General features: G+C 28.5%; 1 protein-coding gene across 10 annotated transcripts in view; it reads right to left on the bottom strand.

The window, feature by feature from the left end:
• Positions 1–516: 516 nt before the first annotated feature.
• LOC107440383 (uncharacterized) overlaps positions 517–16,934 on the bottom strand; it is a 106,310-nt gene continuing 89,892 nt past the window's right edge. For 9 of the 10 annotated variants that reach the window (XM_087154583.1, XM_087154584.1, XM_087154585.1 and 6 more), the window contains 5 exons: positions 16,729–16,798; positions 14,176–14,319; positions 10,330–10,492; positions 6,074–6,139; positions 517–736 (listed from right to left, as the gene is read on the bottom strand). Coding sequence is in view for 1 of the 10 variants with exons in the window: in XM_087154587.1 (XP_087010713.1) it covers positions 16,759–16,798 (40 nt within the window). In the remaining 9 variants the exon portion in view is untranslated. The remainder of the gene's footprint in view (positions 737–6,073; positions 6,140–10,329; positions 10,493–14,175; positions 14,320–16,728; positions 16,799–16,934) is intronic. The other variant, XM_087154590.1, reaches the window with a different exon arrangement.

The raw sequence follows: 16,934 nt of genomic DNA, 5'->3' as shown, positions 1-16,934 counted from the left end.
AAATTTTGGGAAAGTCAGGAGATTTTATTACTAAAATTGAGTGGAAAATTAAATTTATATTATATTCATTTTTAGCTTGTGCAGACACCAAAACAAATTCAGACCTAGACTAGATGTCATTCCAAACCAGTAAATTGAACTGTCTGTAACACTTAATTTAAAGACTGATGAAACAAGGAAAAAATTAATTATGTTCATCATGCTAAATATTTTCTAAATAAGTAGTTTTTCATTGCAACATTGAAGAAATAAAATAACAGTGAATTTACAAACAGTTTCAATTTTGGGTTTACGACTACTCGTGTTCAGCTCTTGTAATTTTGAACCCAATCCAGAAGACAAGGGAACTCCTGGATCAAGTATTGGGAGAAATTTGCTTTAAGGAGAACTTTTTGGTGGAACTAACCTGCATTTAATTTACATGTAGAGGAAAACCACGAAAACCTCCCACGGTTAGCCAGGCGACATAATTATACAATATTAAAAAACTATACAATGAAAACTTGTTATGTATATAATTATACAACAAACAAAAATTATGGTTGAATACTGAGAGCAATTAAAATAATTATTTTAATAATTCTTCTTCCCTGGTACATTGTCTCACAAGTGATGGATTGCGTCTTAAGTTAACATGCCTTACAATATCAGTCTTGTGAAATTGAGGAATGGTTCCTTCAATGGTGCGAACTTTACTGTTGTACCGTAAAAACTCAGGTTGGGAGTTGTAATCAAACTGTAAAGGTAAAGAGTTCATGAACAAGGTTAGTACTGAAATCTTAAAACAAAAAATAAGCATCTTTTAAGCACTCAAAAAATATTTTCAAGCACTATACACATTAACAAAATGCAAAATAATTTTTATAAACTTTACTTGATCATGATAAAATAACTAGTTAATGACAAAGAACTCTTTGATTAAGAGATTTTTCGGTTCAATATCAGGGAGCGGAAAATGAAGTCTGAATTTGAGAATATTTTGCAAAATGGAGCAGAGTTGTACGTGATAGAGCAATAATCTCACCAAACTCAGCTCAGTAGACACTCATACGGACTCACGAGTATTTCTTGAAACATGGACACTAATGACGGACGGTCGGATTGTGGTTGATTGTTGAAATGGGTTGTGGTTAAATGAATTGTGAAAACGTTGCATAGAACAATGTGCAAAGCACATATGAGAAAACCACATTTTGCATAATACGTGGAAAAAATCGATAGGGTAAAGAAAGAAATCTCCACTTCCAAAAGGGAAAATTAAGCACTTTTGAAACACCATATGAAAAAAGCACCTTGAAGGGCTTTTAAATAACAAAAATAAGCACCTTTAAGCACTTTTTAAAAACGCTACGCACCATGATGAACAGGGCTAGGCTAGCAACACCTAAAATTAACATATATTAAAGCATCATGATAAGAAAACAAATAATACAGTATTATTGTTTTCCAGTAGATTCCAATAGACTTGATCTTCAGGAAACAATACATCCAAATTTCTTTACACTAGAAGTGGGTTCCCTATTTTGAATGTGAAATCTCAAACTTTTTATTCATCCATTAATATGCACAGTCATAACTATTCTCTCTAATGATAGACAAAACAAAGAAATTTAGAACTTGAATAATCAAGACACTTGTAACAAAGCAATGATGTAATTTGTACAATGATGTACTCAGATTTATTATAAATTATCTCCATAAGTTATTAAGAAAAATATTTTATACATACAGTAGGACCTTGATATGATGTGAGGCTGTCAGATTGGACAAAAACATCATAAATTACAAGATGTCATTATATCAAAGACATAAAAATTGCCATTATAACTGGAATTCCCATAAAAATGCATATAAATTTAATTGCATTTTTTTTTATTTTTGTTTGTTTACTCTCATCTTACTAGAAGGTTACAACCCCTGCTTGCTCCGCTCACCAACCCCCACAATCCATTCTCGTTCATCATTGTTTACTTCTTCTTAAATGTCAATATTTTCCACAAACACGCAGAACATTTTGGTTCCTAAATAAACAATCATTTTAGCTTTATGCAAGAGCACTTGCTAACATAACGAAATGAACAATCACTTTAATTTGTAAAATAATCCTTTCTTCTTCTTCTTGGGCACTACAGCCTATGACAGGCTAACGCCATCCCAATAAGTTTTTGCCATCTTGATCTATTCTGTGCCATGGCCTTCCAGTTAGTTATTCCTATTATCTTTAGGTCCCTCTCAACTGCGTCCAGTCACATAGTCGTTGGACAACCCCTTTTTCTTGTACCTACTAGTATAAAAAAGGTTAATTTTTTTAGGGGTTTTGGTCAACAGATGTCCCAGCCATCGAATGCGATTGGTGTTAATAACACAAACTAGGTCTGGTTGTTTACACTTTTTTTTTTGAGAGAGAGGGGGGGATACTTAGAAGAATTTTTGGTGCAGTCTATGAGAATAACAAATGGCCCACCCTTTACAATCATGAGTTATATTATGTAAAATAACCCTTTGAACTTAAAAAAAAAGTTGATCCAAAAGAACAGACTATGTGTGACTCAATCAGAAGAGATAAATGAAAAGAAATTTTACTCATTTACAAAATTTATACCAATTCAAATAGAGAAAGGTTATCAGGGGTCTGTCCAGACATTTTGGGAAAGGTCTTGTTTTTGTAAAATTGTGAAAAAACTATTCACAATTTGTGAATATAAAACAAGAGGTAAGTCGCACTCTTTCAAACAGGGTAGTACTTTTCTGAATTTGTGCAAATAGGGTCTTGTTATTGCAAAAATTGCTAAAAGCCTTTTCAAGAAGTTTTTAAATTGCAAATAGATACAAGATTCTGTTCAACAATTGCTGCTTCTAAATTAGAGATGCAACATACAAATATTTGGTATTCAGCCTATAATGCTCAACACAGAATATTTATCTCAGACGAATAATGGAAACAAAATCACTCACATATTTAATAATTTCATTTGACATATTTTAAATAACACAACTTAGTTATGTATCACTCTTAATGTGCTACGCATTAAGTAAACTTAGAATTCTTAAATTTATAATATTTTATTTCAAAAATTGCTAGAAATTAATTTTTATTACATAATAATCTATTATGTAATGTTAAGAATAATTAATTTATTATGAATCATAAATTGATCAATTATTTATTTACAAAAAAAATATATAATTTAATATCAATAAGAATGTGCACATGATGCTTGTAAAAGTAAAAATATTTTCTTAGAATACTACATTTGGAATTTAAACATAGGGAAACTTGGAAAACTTAGTTCGTTTCGAATGGTCTTTCTTTTATTCCTGGGAAGGGTTTCTTCAATTAACAAAACAATAATGAAGATAAATAAATTTGTGAAGGGTCCAATTAAAAGATAAATTATTTTGTGAAGGGTCCGTTTTTATGGAAAGATATTTTGTGAAAGGTTCGTTAACGGATCCAAATTTCTTCTAAACCAGGGGTGTCAAACTAGCGGCCCGAGATGAGCATTTTTGTGGCCCTGTCAATATATCAGAAGCAAAGTAAAAATAAAATATAAATGTGAATTAGAAATAAAACCAGCATATAAAATTATAATATACTTTATTTATAAACTATGCGGATCATTTTAAATTGTGCGCACGAAAATGTAAAATTCTAATTGGCTGAAATGGAGTCCGTTTCACACTAAGCTATCAATTAAATAGTACATAATCAGGTTTATCCTACTATAGCGAGGTAAGTTAGTTATCTTGCTCCAAGGTTCTCAAACAATTATGAGATTTGAAAGAAAAAATATGTAAGTTTTTACAAATTATAAATCAAGATACAAGCTTGTTCTCCGATCAAATATGGTTGCAAGATTTATCTTTTATGGTTGATGTAACCAAACACTTATCTGATTTAAATTTCTTGTTACAAGGCGAAGATCGGATCATTACGAACATGTTTGATATAATTAAAGCATTCATATGTAAACTATTTCTTTGGGATAGGCAACTGAAAAATGAAGATTTAATGCACTTCCCAGTGCAACAAGAACAAATCTAGTTTAGATGATACTGCATTGTATCAAAAATACGCAAAAAAAAATTTCAAACCTTGGAACAGAATTTGAAACAAAGTTTAAAGATTGTAATTCTTTGGAAGACAAATTTTGTTTGACTTCTTCGATTTTCTCAATAAATATAGACTCAGTACCCAGTTACATGCAAATGGAAGAGATTGAGATTCAGTGCGACTCAAATTTGAAGGCAAAACTCATTGAAGTGAGTGTGCCAGAGTTTCACGAATATTTACCAGCAAGGTTTGAAAATACTCGAAAATTCGCATATGAAATTATTTCCATGTTTGGAAGTACTTATCAGTGAGAGCAATTATTTTCTGTTATGAATGGAAATAAATCTCCAGTCCGAAACCGTATTAATAACGCTCACGTTGGGTCAATTTTGAAAGTAGTTTCAGCCAATTAAATTTCTCCTGAAATAGAAAAGATAGTAGCAGAGAAGAGATGTCAAGTATCAGGGCGTAAACAATAATTTAACCTTATATATGTTTATTACAATTCAAAATAAAAATATTTGTTTCGATGAACATTGATTTTTTTTTTTTTGCGGCCCACCTAAAGTTAAGCATTGCTCATTTGGCCCAAGTTAGCTTTTCAGTTTGACAGCCCTGTTCTAAACAGACCCCTGGTTATTAAGTTTTATTTAATATTTTTAAAAACTTCACTGTAAATATTAAGATTTATATCTGACAACACATAATCTCTCTCTCTCTTTTGTAATGCTTGATTTATAACTACTCATACGTGAGTTAAGAAAAAACTAATAAAGATTTCGTGGGGAAAAATAAATTTTCTACAACAATAGATAATATTTAAAGTAAAAACTCTGAAAAAAATCACAAAAAGGCACTTTTATTTGCAATTATTCTATCAAATGAATGGGAATTTCGAAAAGAACTCTCGTTAAAATTATAAATGCTCGCTATCAGCACATTAAATTTTAACTCTGCGTTGCATTTAAACAGCTATTTTATTTTACTACAAGTTTAACAGCTGTTGAAGGTGTAGTAAATTCTTGAAATAACAATAGAATCATACTTTTTTTCCTTGTACACATTTCTACACACTTTCTTGATTTCAAGTTTCTAAGTCTAATACTTTTTGAGCAGAAAAAGCAAAATGTAATGCAAAGCAATGAAAAATAAAAAAAGGTACAAAAAATTCACAAAAAAAGCTTTTAAAATCGTAAAAATTTGTGAACAAATTGAAATTTTTAAAAAAAATCTTGTAAAGTTTATAAACAAACACGTGGAAACCTTTTTATCATGCCAAATTTTTACTCTGTAGTGGTATCCCTGTTGTTAGAAGCCAACAAGTTTAACAATTAATAACTTTCTAATGTTAATTTTTTTATTTCATCATAATTCCTGAGCACTTTTCTACGTATCTTAGTAATTTCAAAGTGTCATAGTTCTCATGCAGCAAAACAAAATGTAACATTAAGATGAACACTCAAAAGAGCCGTAGTTCTTATGATTTTTTAATAAAGAGAGAGAGTACACGAAGAATTTTTCAACAATTCTAAAATACTTATTCTTTCTTGTAGAAAGATGACTCAAAATGTCAGTATTTCAGGGCAATAATATTAGAGGACCCTCTAATTACTGTGATTTTTTTACATTATCAATATAGAAGATTAAATAGAACCAAGCTGAAAAGACGTTAAAAGTGAGAAAGAAATCGTTATTCACAGGTATATATATATTTCAAACTGCATATGCATTTGAAATTTGTTTATAATTTTGCGGACATAGATCTGCTGGCACGCTTATTTCCTTTATTTTTCTGAATTTGAGAGTTACATGCTTAAGTGATGCACCATGATTACTTAATATTCCCATCCCCTCTACAACTTTGGCCACAAATGACGTATTATAGTGTGTAAGCAGATGACTACTGTTATTTACGATAATGACTAGATTTTAAATTTCAAATGAAATCATAAAAAAAAAAAGAAAAGTGATAAATAATTACACTGTTATTGATCACAAATGCAAGTGCAAAGTACACACCTAAAGCTTGTGTTCCTAATTCAATTATTGATGCAAGCACTTGGTTCGGGAGAAGGCTATATTCATCTGCAATATAAATTTATATTAAGTATTAATTGCATAAATTATAATTTTAGTTTGTTTAAATTTTAAAATAAAACATCTAATGAAGTACCAAAAACTTTGAATGAGAACTAATTGGGTGCATTAATTTTTGGATTAATAAAAAATAAAATAAATCTTTATGAAAATATCCTTCATAAAAAAAGTAGGTCCAATTTAAATAAAATAGGATATTTAAAATGAAATCAAAGAATAATGAGTGTAATATGGAACATAATGTAAAATCAGTGCGATTTCCATAATGATAAAAAAGAGTTTGAGTTCATTGCTTAGAAATGATCTAATTATTTATACCAGTTACAAACATATTTATAATACATAAAGAGAAAAATAAATAAATAAACGTTAAATAAGCTAATGTTTGAACAAGAAAAACTTTTTTTTCCAATGCTTAACTTGTATAATTCTGATAGTATTTATATTCAAAAAAATATTCAAAACATTTAATACTTTTTATTCATAAGCAGATAAAATAAAAACGGAATTGTTTTTAATATGATAAAAAAAAGAATTTTTTTTCTGGCCCATACAAAACAAATCCAACATGACATGAAAAGTTAAGATTTTTCGCTCATACTACCCTGCATTAAATGTATTCTTAAAATTTTAAAAAATGCAGTAACAAAAAAAAGAAGTAAATTCAATCTAGCCTGCCTTTAAAATCATATTTAAAAATATTTTTCCTTACAATCTTTTTGATCGTGAAAATGATATTTTTTTATTATTACAATATTATTATGATTTAACATTTAAGATATTATAAAAAAAATGCATTTTAAATGTAGTAAATAAATAAATTTTTACAGAATAAATATCGCTTCACAGATTAGTGGGCATTTTCCTAATGTCGAATTTTTTTTTATTACTAATAAAATCTTCAAAAGGTTAAGATAAAATAAAAGAAAAAGTATATTTAGCAACTGAAACAAAGAATCAAGCGTATATTTAAGACTGGCTTCTCAATTTTTTAAGTTCTGAAAATCAGTTACAAATTACTTTAGATTAGCCTCATTTATTTAAGCTTATATGAAATATGATCTTATAATTTCTTTAAAATTATGCTATTACATAGGTAAAACAAAAACATGAACGCCAACATTTTTATTTTGAACAGATTAAACAGTTAAAAATATTAGCCCCAAATAACCTAATATTAAAAACTTTAGATATATATATTTTTAATAAACTCCTTGTGGATTTTTCCACATTCCATTACAAAATTTACATGTGATCCAAAAATTAATTGGATGAAACAATTTATTCTGCTCTTTGTAACATAACACCTAGTTAGTTTTAGCACTGATTCAATTAATTTACTATTAAAGTATCATTTACTATTAAAGTATTACAACATTACTACATCCAACATTACTACAACTAACATTTGTCTGACTTGTTACAAATTGGAAGAGACATTATTATAGCTGCCAACACAGATAGGAAAAAATCCAATAGATTTTACGAAATATAAATTTCACGATAATTGTTGCATAATGTATTAAATTTTTTACACACGGAATTTTAGGGACTTTTATAGTCATCAAAAAAGTAAAACTGTAATATTTTCCAGTTATGATTGACATTAAACATACTTGAAATCTTATGTACTATGTTTACTCATAATTTTGATTATTATTAGGCAGTTAATTCATCAAGGATAGTAAAGAAATTTTTTTAATTAATTTAAAAAGAGAGTTCTAAATAAAAATAAAATGAACATTTCTGAAGAAAAAAAAAGTTTTGAACTAATCTTTATAAATGAAGTTCGCATCATTATGCATTTTAAATATTTATTTAAATATTTAAGCAAGCTATAATATGTACAAAAATTCTATTTCAATAAGGATTTTCTTTTAGGAAATTTACTCAATTTTAGGGAATTTTCTAAAATGTACAAAGATCAGGAGAATTTTAATTAAACCAGTAGACCAGGAGAAACTAGCCTAATCCAGTAGTTTACTGGAAAATCCAGTAGAGTTGGCAGCTATGCATTATACATTACAGCAGTGGTTCCAAATATTTCCGGTTGGAGGAAACCCTTTGACATATTTTTCCCCAATAGAACCCCAGTTTACTTGCAATTTTTACAGTTTAATTTTAAACATACTTTAAGTTGCAGCAAAAGAAAATTCTTTTTACAATTACTTTAGTGATAAAACAGCTGTTATTGTACATTAAATACACCAAAAAATGAAAGTAGCATTTAATTAAAAAGGAAAAAAACTAGAAGATTTTTCTAGAAAAATAAAAAATGTTAAATGAATTCATGTATGTTGAAACATATTTAAAAATTGTTTTAACGAATATGAATTCATTTAACATTTTTTTTATTATTATTATTTAATATCAAACTCTAACTTTAATATCAATCTCTCTTTTCAGATTTGTCTTACTTATTTATAATTATACAATTCTTTCAGCTTATCTTCCTTGTTTATAAAAATAAATTTAAAAAATATATAAAATATTGAATACTGATAGCAGTTGATCACTATTGGACTGCATATAAAATTAATTTATACTATAGTACAAAAATGTAGAAAACTTAAAGTTGGTTTGACAATTCTTCAAATAAATAAATTGAGAATTGGAACATTTCATTTTTATTCAAAATACTGGATTGAATTAGAATACTGAACTTGAGAACATAGATTTTACAAGAAACCCCTTTTTAGACATTTTTATGGAACCCTGGAAGTAGTGAAACTCATCATAATTGGGTTACTCTCGAGTGTAAAATGGCACAATCTAAGTCTCTTAAAGATTTAAGTTTCTTACAATCAAGAAATTTTAGAAATAGTTTTGCTGCATTAACCACCATAACATTTAAAAAAAAATTTATGCTTTCCGTAAATTTACAGTTACTTATTACACACTGAAATATTATACAAATTTATTTAATTCTTCAAAATTTTAGGAAATAGTTTTCGTTACGGATTCTAGTTCAAAACTTTTTCTGATACTTTTTTTCTTAGCGTTTTACTTAATTCCTATAAGATCTGTTACCCGTAGAACTGAATTTCTTGAATTCTGTCAATTTTGAAGGTTAGTGTAGGTCTTCTACTTAGGTACCTTAAAGCCTCCTAAAAAAAGCACAATCTCTTCCGTGTGCAGTATCCCCCTTGTCCACACTATTCTTTTCTTTTAGAATGTCACTCTCCTCATAGAGTATTATTCTAGGCAAAGGGCATATATTAATGAAAGGACCTGCTTTCTTCCCCTTGCCTGTAGCCTCCCACACACATTAATTTTTGTCTCTCTAGAATGCTTCACCCTCCATGCATGGTCTAATTCTAAGTGATAAAAGAACGAAATTTTATTTTAAAGAATTGAACTGTTTTTTTTTACTTGATTTATTTTATTGAAGTTTTGAACTATTATTTTATAAAATAATAAAAAGCAATAAATATTTACTAAAAGTTATATTTTGCGTGTAACATTTATTCCAATATTTATTGCCTTGGATAAATAAATTTCATAACTGTGTGCAAAAGTTTTTTAATTCACTTAAAAATTTCTCAAGATATGGCAAAGTACACAAAAAATAAAATTACTATTTAGGGGTCCAAATTTTTGATTGCTCTCCCCCACCAGACTATGGGGACCCTATTTTCCAGATTGCGACTACCCCATTTACTTAGGGGGGGGGGGGTCAAAAATCCGAATCCATTGAAAAAAAATTATATTAGTTCAGGGAAAGTATGTTTTTGTGTCTGATTTTATAATTTAAAAAATTGTTTGCACTTATTAATTATCATAGTTGAGGTCACCTCCTCGAACCATTAAGATTGAATCCAAGGACATGAAGATAAGATCAGATCATTAGATAAAAAGTTATTCAGATTGGTCCACCTTTTCGGTGCACTGTACATCCCTACAGTAGGCATTAGTGTTTTAAATAATATAGGTCGATAAATAATATCTCCAGGTGCTATAAAAATAGGGATTTTACGATAGGAATATGCGACCCATTTGTCAAACCTTCGGTAGGCCAAATGCTTGGCAAACTATTTTTTTTATATGTATTTTTCCACAATTTTTTCTCGGAATTTGAAGCAACTGTGAAGAATGCTTAGTGCGGGCCCTGCACCAGCAATTTACAATCAATATATAAACTGAAATGCAATGCAATAAAAAAATAATTGAAAAACAACCTTCGGCTGAAGACATTGTTCAACACAGCTTTCAATATTTGTCTCAAATACATCAGCTTCATTCAAATTAATCAGCTTTTTTATCCTAATGAGCAGCCAACCAGATACGAGCCAGGAGACCCTTCTTAGCTATTACAAAATGTGCATAAAACATAATTCAAGCCTGAAACAAAAAACATTTAAAGATAAAAATCACTTTTATTAATTATATCATCAATTGAACTCAAATTATGCAAAATATACAGAAACAAGGACACGAGATAATTAGTAAATATCGTTAGTAAAACCAGCAGTCTCCTTAAACGTTTTTAGGAGGGCGATCCGCCCTGCTTGCCTTTTGATCTCTATAAATGCGACGGCACCCTCTTTGCAAAAATAAGCCACCCATCCCTTAATAACACTACCTTTTTATTCATATTTCACTTTTGAAAAAATTAGTTTACTGTTAAAACAATAATCACACACTGGTAAAATTATAAAATTATTTGTGTTTACAGGTTTAATTCTGATTACTATTACATATATTTACTTTGTTAGGATTATTCTCAACTCGATTAATTTTTATAAGTACCTCTATTTTTCGGGGGAGATCAATAAACTTTTTAATGGTTTCAATCTTATAAAAAAAAATGCAGCTTTAAAAATTTATTTTCTTATAGTTTTCAGTTTATATTATATAAAATTCTTTCACATTGTTTATCAATTAAAAATATTTTTTTTCAGTTTACTCTGTTGGAAAAAAAAATGCATGCCCAAAGATTATCTATTAGCATGTCTTCAATTATTTTTATAAACGACAAATTTCTCTTATTCTGACAATAAGAGCTAATAATTTTTTGAAATATAGACAAAAAAAAAATAGTATAAGAGGGTAACTTTTAACGATGTTAAATGAGTGCCTTTTTTTGAGCGCTCTTTTTAATTCCTAGGAAGAACTCAGGGTAGAACCCCAATTACGCGAACGAACTTGGATGTGGGGAAGTGTTATCAGGGGCCAAAGCAAAATTAACAGTAATCTGGGACCATCAATAAATAATATTGGTCTCCCCGGACCAGAAATCAAAGTTATGATCTTTCGGGTTTGCTTTATGTTTCTAGTTTTGGTCTGTTATAAAATAGCATATATAGTTATCTGACAAGCAGCATGTATCTGGATGATCAGATCAATCTCCCAGACATTGGATAGCAGCCTGATACAGTAGATAGCCGATTATCCAGAACAATCGGGACCATCGCAATTCCGGATAACTGATTTTTCCGGTTTTCTGAATCGCTAAAAAACACCGTTTTTTTTTTCCTTGTCAAACCCAACTAAAAAAATAATTATTTAGAAATAATTTTAAAAAGAAGGAAAAACGATAAAGTAATACACATAAGTTTAATAAGAGAAAAAGGAGAAAAAAAATAATGAAATAAAAATATATACAGGCTTAATATAAAATGAACAAAAACGGTAAAATGGAAAAAAAAAGGGTGGGTGGGCTCCATCTTCCTCGTCGCTTTCTTCTACCTCGTCGTTGTCTGCGTCAGGACTCAAAACGACACCAACTCCATTTTTTACTTCACTATAAACATATGAAAAAGGAAAAATAACGAGCATTTCTTTTCCCTCCTATACACGAGAAAGACAATCTTTGAATATAATTCTGGATGGAAAAAAAATTCTAGAGAAAAGAAAAACAAAATTATTTTAACTTCATTATTCTCAAATGAGAAGAGAAAAATCGCGAGCGTTTCTTTTCCCTCCTATGAGCGAGAGAGACATCGTTTAATATAATTCTGGATGAAGAAAAAAAAAGAATCCTTTGAAAACTTCTGGAGAAAAGAAAAATACAATTTTTTAACTTCATTATTCTCAAATGAAAAGAGAAAATAGCGAGCATTTCTTTTACCTCCTCCTATTTCATAGAAAAACATTGTTTGAATATAATTCTGGATGAAAAAAAAAATCTTTGGAAAATTTCTGCAGAAAAGAAATTTAAAATTTTTTACTTCCCAAAGGAAAAATGTTTTTGGAAAAAACTCTCTAACGTTCTTCGACATTATCGCAGTGATTCTGGCACACGATTACTATCTAGAAAAGTTTAACTTGGGTTTCAGCATTTTGCTAAAACATTAATTTAAATCAGTAGGAAAAACACATGTATCACAATCTTATTCCTCACTAAGCTGAGTGATTTTATTTCTCCAGTTAAACCTGGGTTTGAAAAAACCCGGGGAAAATTGGGTTTTATTGAAAAAACCCGGGGAAAATTGGGTTTTATTTGAAAAAACCTGGGGAAAATTGGGGTTTTTTCATTTAGTGCTCATAAACTACTTACTGTGAAAATATTTTCATGTATTAAAAAGTGATGTATAAGCTTAAAAATAGAAATAAATCCAAAAAAGTTTATATAAAATATATGTATTATAATTAAAATAAGTTTAAAGAATGCACTATCTCTAATACATGTTTGAATCTTTATTCCTAAATGCATAACGTTTCACAATTTTCAACTGGACCACTATAAAATATAAATGTAACAGTAATATAAAAGGAACAAGTTTATTAATCTTTTAGTTTTCATTTGTTGTTTATGTATATATATATACAGGGTGCGTAGTGTTTTTAAAAAGTGCTTAAAGGTGCTTATTTTCGATTTTCGTTTTTTAAAAGCCCTTAAAGGTGCTTTTTTCATTTAGTGTTTTTAAAAAGTGCTTAATTTTCCCTTTTTAAAACTGAGATTTTTCCTTTACTATGTTGATTTTCGCTTTGAATTATGCATAAAGACACAGTTCACATTGTTCTATTCAACGTTTTCACAATTAATTTAACCCCAATCTATTTCTGTGCATTGTCAGTCCGTAGCGTATGAAAACGCCATTCATTTCGCATGATTCAAAATTTCATGATTATGACGATTAAAACGTCATCAATCGTCAAAAACTTTCCAACCCTGCCTACTTATGATATTTTTCAAAGTGCTTAAAAATATTTTTTTAGTGCTTGAAAAGTGCTTAAAAGGTGCTTATTTTTTGCTGTATAATTTGGCTACACACCCTGATATATATTACTTATTACAAATTTATAATCAGTCAAGACTAAAATGTCATCTGACTTTTACCTTTAATAAAATTAAACTGGAATACATATTTAATGATCTTTCATGTTTTTATAATACGATTAATAGAAAGTGAAATTAAAATTACATATAATTATAAAGAGTATCAGTTACTTGTCCCATTTTTCAAATATTTAACCTTAGGAAAAAGACTGCATTTTTAGATAAATTTTAACTTTATAATTTTAAAAAACAAATTAATATAAAAATTACAAAAAAGCATATATAAAAAGTTTTAGCTTATTTTTTTAAAACCAGAAAATAAAACTTTGAACTTGTTAATTGTTGTTTAATGTATCACTTAAGAGAAAATGTTTTTTCATTTGTTTTGTTTTCAATATTTTTAAACATGATTAAAAGAAACAAAATAAATTATATTCAAATAAAATCTTGAAAATAATATTTAAAAAATCTTAAAAGTAATATTTTAATTTTTAAAGGTGATAAACTTTCTCCAAATAGTTAAAAATTGTCAGCAGATGTTTAGAGTTAACTTTAAAAAAGATCCATTTTTTAATTTATCATTACTAGGAGGCTTCGGACCCTGCTCACTGGCACTCGCCAAACCCCGGAACTGCTTTCGCAGTTCCGGGGATACACTATAATTTTTATAAGAACAAAACAATTAATTTGGTCTAATTTTAGGTAATACACATTTTAATAGCAAGCGTGAAAAGAGAAAATATCCCCTGATCTTAACTATGCTTAAAAGGAGTCTTATAAATCTACATAGAAAAACGGTTACCATTACTACAGCTTCGGCTACACTAGTCAAAACATCAGGCCCCGTGAATAGAAAAGTATCTTTTGTTCAGTCAGGGCAAACAGTAGGACTTTAAAGCATTTGTCAGGTGCGACATTTTTCAGCAACTGAATAAAAGAAGCACCCCTAAAAAGAACAAAATTAAAAATGTGCAGATAAAAAGCTAAGTATTTAGTAAGCCTAGAAGATACAAATAAATAACTAATAAAGTATGTAATTAAAATTATAATTGTTTTTACGATATTAAATTGAAGACATGTCAAATAATATTCTAAGTGAAATTTATTGAGTTAGGGAATTTAGGTACTTGGGTTCAGTTGTCACTGAAAGCAATGATATTATGCCACAGATTAAGCAAAGACTAAATGCTAGAAATAGCAGTCATTTTGCACTTAAGAGATTGCTAACATCAAAAGTAATAACGAGGCTTCAGGTTTATAAAACTATAATCAGACCAACCTTTATCTATGGATCAGAGACATGGACTCCAACCCAGAAACAAGAAAAAATGTTGATTACCTGGGAAAGAAAAATTCTTAGAACTATTTTTGGACCGGTCAAAGAGGGTGATCTGTGGCGAAGGCGATACAATTTTGAAATTGCAAGACCATTTAAAGAAAAAGGTATAATAAATTACGTAAAAGCAAAGAGAAGTCAATGGCTAGGACACCTTGAAAGAATGGAGGAAAACAGAGGCATTAAGAAAATATTCAAGGGGCAGTGCCAGAGGAAAAGAGGAAGAGCGGCCAAGAGATGGTTACGAGGTAGAAAAAGACCTTAAGACTCTAAAAGTCCAAAACTGGAAACAAAGAGCTGAAGACAGGCAACTTAGAAGGAAAATTGTTAGTGAGACCATGGTCTAACGTGGACTGCAATGCCAGGGTTATTGCAAAAGGATCTTTTACTTATTAACTTTTTCTCTTTTTATTATTTTAATTGATTTCTTTTGAAAAATCAATAAATGTAGGAATATCAGTGGATAAATGTACTAAGAGATAGTCCGAGTATTTCTGAAGTGGAAAAAGGCTCTAATTGAATTCAGAAAAAACTATTTTCTTTTCATTAAAAAAAAAATTTTTTTTTTAAAGGAAAAAACTAGGACACTTACGAAGATGATTGTTTAATCAAATGTGCTTTCTTTACAAATATGTTCTCCAGTGAAAAAAAAATTAAAGCTTTTGGTTTGAAATAAAGGTGAGGCACTTCTTTTTTTTTCACTTTAAATACTTCTTTTTTTTTAAAAAAAAACTTTTCTTTTACAAAGATAAGTTGTTTTTTTACATACATTTAGAATAAATATATATTTTTTTTAAAATTTAAAATATTAAAAGAGTAACAACTTAACAAATTTAATATATTAGGAGGATTTGCTTCATTTGTGGACGAAATATATAACAACTAAAATTGGGAATAGTACTTATAACTATCTCTTAAGTTTTCGTTTTAAAAATTTTACTATAAATATTGAGATTTATAACTTATTAAATGGTAAGATTATGTTAGTCCAAGTATTTTTGGAGTGAAAAAAGTTTTAATTGAATTCAGAAAAAAACTTTCTTTTAAATATATATATATATATATTCCCAGTTTTTTGAATGATAATAATAACTGGGACACTTACGAGGTTGATTGATTAATTAAAGATGACATAAAATGTGCTTTCTTTACAAATATGCTCTCCAGAAAAACAATGAAAGCTTTAGGTTTGAAATAAAGCTTTCTTCCCCTGTTAAATTAATACTTCTTTAAAAAAAACTTTTCCTTTAAAAAAAAAAACTTTTCATTTTCTAAGTCAGAGAAAAAGTGGAATTCTGCATATTTGTGGAAAACTTAAAAATCCCGTTTCTAGTTTTTAGAGATAGGAGAACAATACAAAAAAAAAACAATTTTAAGTTAAACAAATAATCAAAGAATTTGATATCTTGATGATTCACATAGTGATACATTTGATATCCTGATGATGACCCTTCAGGATATCAAGTCACATTTGATGAATCTCTCTTCCTTGAGATGCAATGTATTATTTTGTGAATGCGAGACAGTTCACTAGGCAGAAAGTTGACAAAATTTTATGGAAATGCAATGAATCATATTGTTCAGTTAAAAAATGGTGCAAAATGGTACATGCTTGAAAATGGTGTGTCATGTAGATGGAAGAAAAAATGGAATAAAATTAGAAGTTATGAAACTGATTGCTCTAGTCATAAATCAATTGCAACTTATGAGCTCTCATCAATATCATATAAAATCAGGATAAATGTTTCGATTAAAATAATATTGCTAAATAAACTTTATTTAATACAGTAGATTAAAAAACTTTTTTTGATATTATAATTATACTTAAACAAAATGCACTGGAACACATAAATTATGTTGAATGAAAATCCTCACTTCAGTTTTACAATCTGCAAAAATAACATCTTATTCACAGAAAAAAATATCTGATCTGATTCATTTTAAACAGTCATGTGCAAGTTCTGTTTAGTGAATTCTACTAGTGTGGCAGTAAAATACTAACTATAAATGAAAACTTACCAGGTTTATAACACTATAGATCTGGCCGATTCATGGATTTTTTATAGCATAAATGGATGTCTGAACCAAGCTATTAAAAAAGAAGAATTGTATTATTTTGTATTAGTTTAAGGATAAAAAATTACACTTTACGAAATAATATCTACACACAAATATGAGAGTTAGTTTATTGAAAGAAATCTAAATTCAAAAGAGAAAAAATGTTT

The sequence above is a fragment of the Parasteatoda tepidariorum genome, chromosome 11 (assembly GCF_982258835.1).
Source record: "Parasteatoda tepidariorum strain Cologne lab strain chromosome 11, Ptep-v5.0, whole genome shotgun sequence".
Taxonomy (NCBI): Eukaryota; Metazoa; Arthropoda; class Arachnida; order Araneae; family Theridiidae; genus Parasteatoda; species Parasteatoda tepidariorum.
The sequence above is the reverse complement of the archived record's forward strand: the minus strand, read 5'-3'. Positions and strand labels throughout refer to the sequence as shown.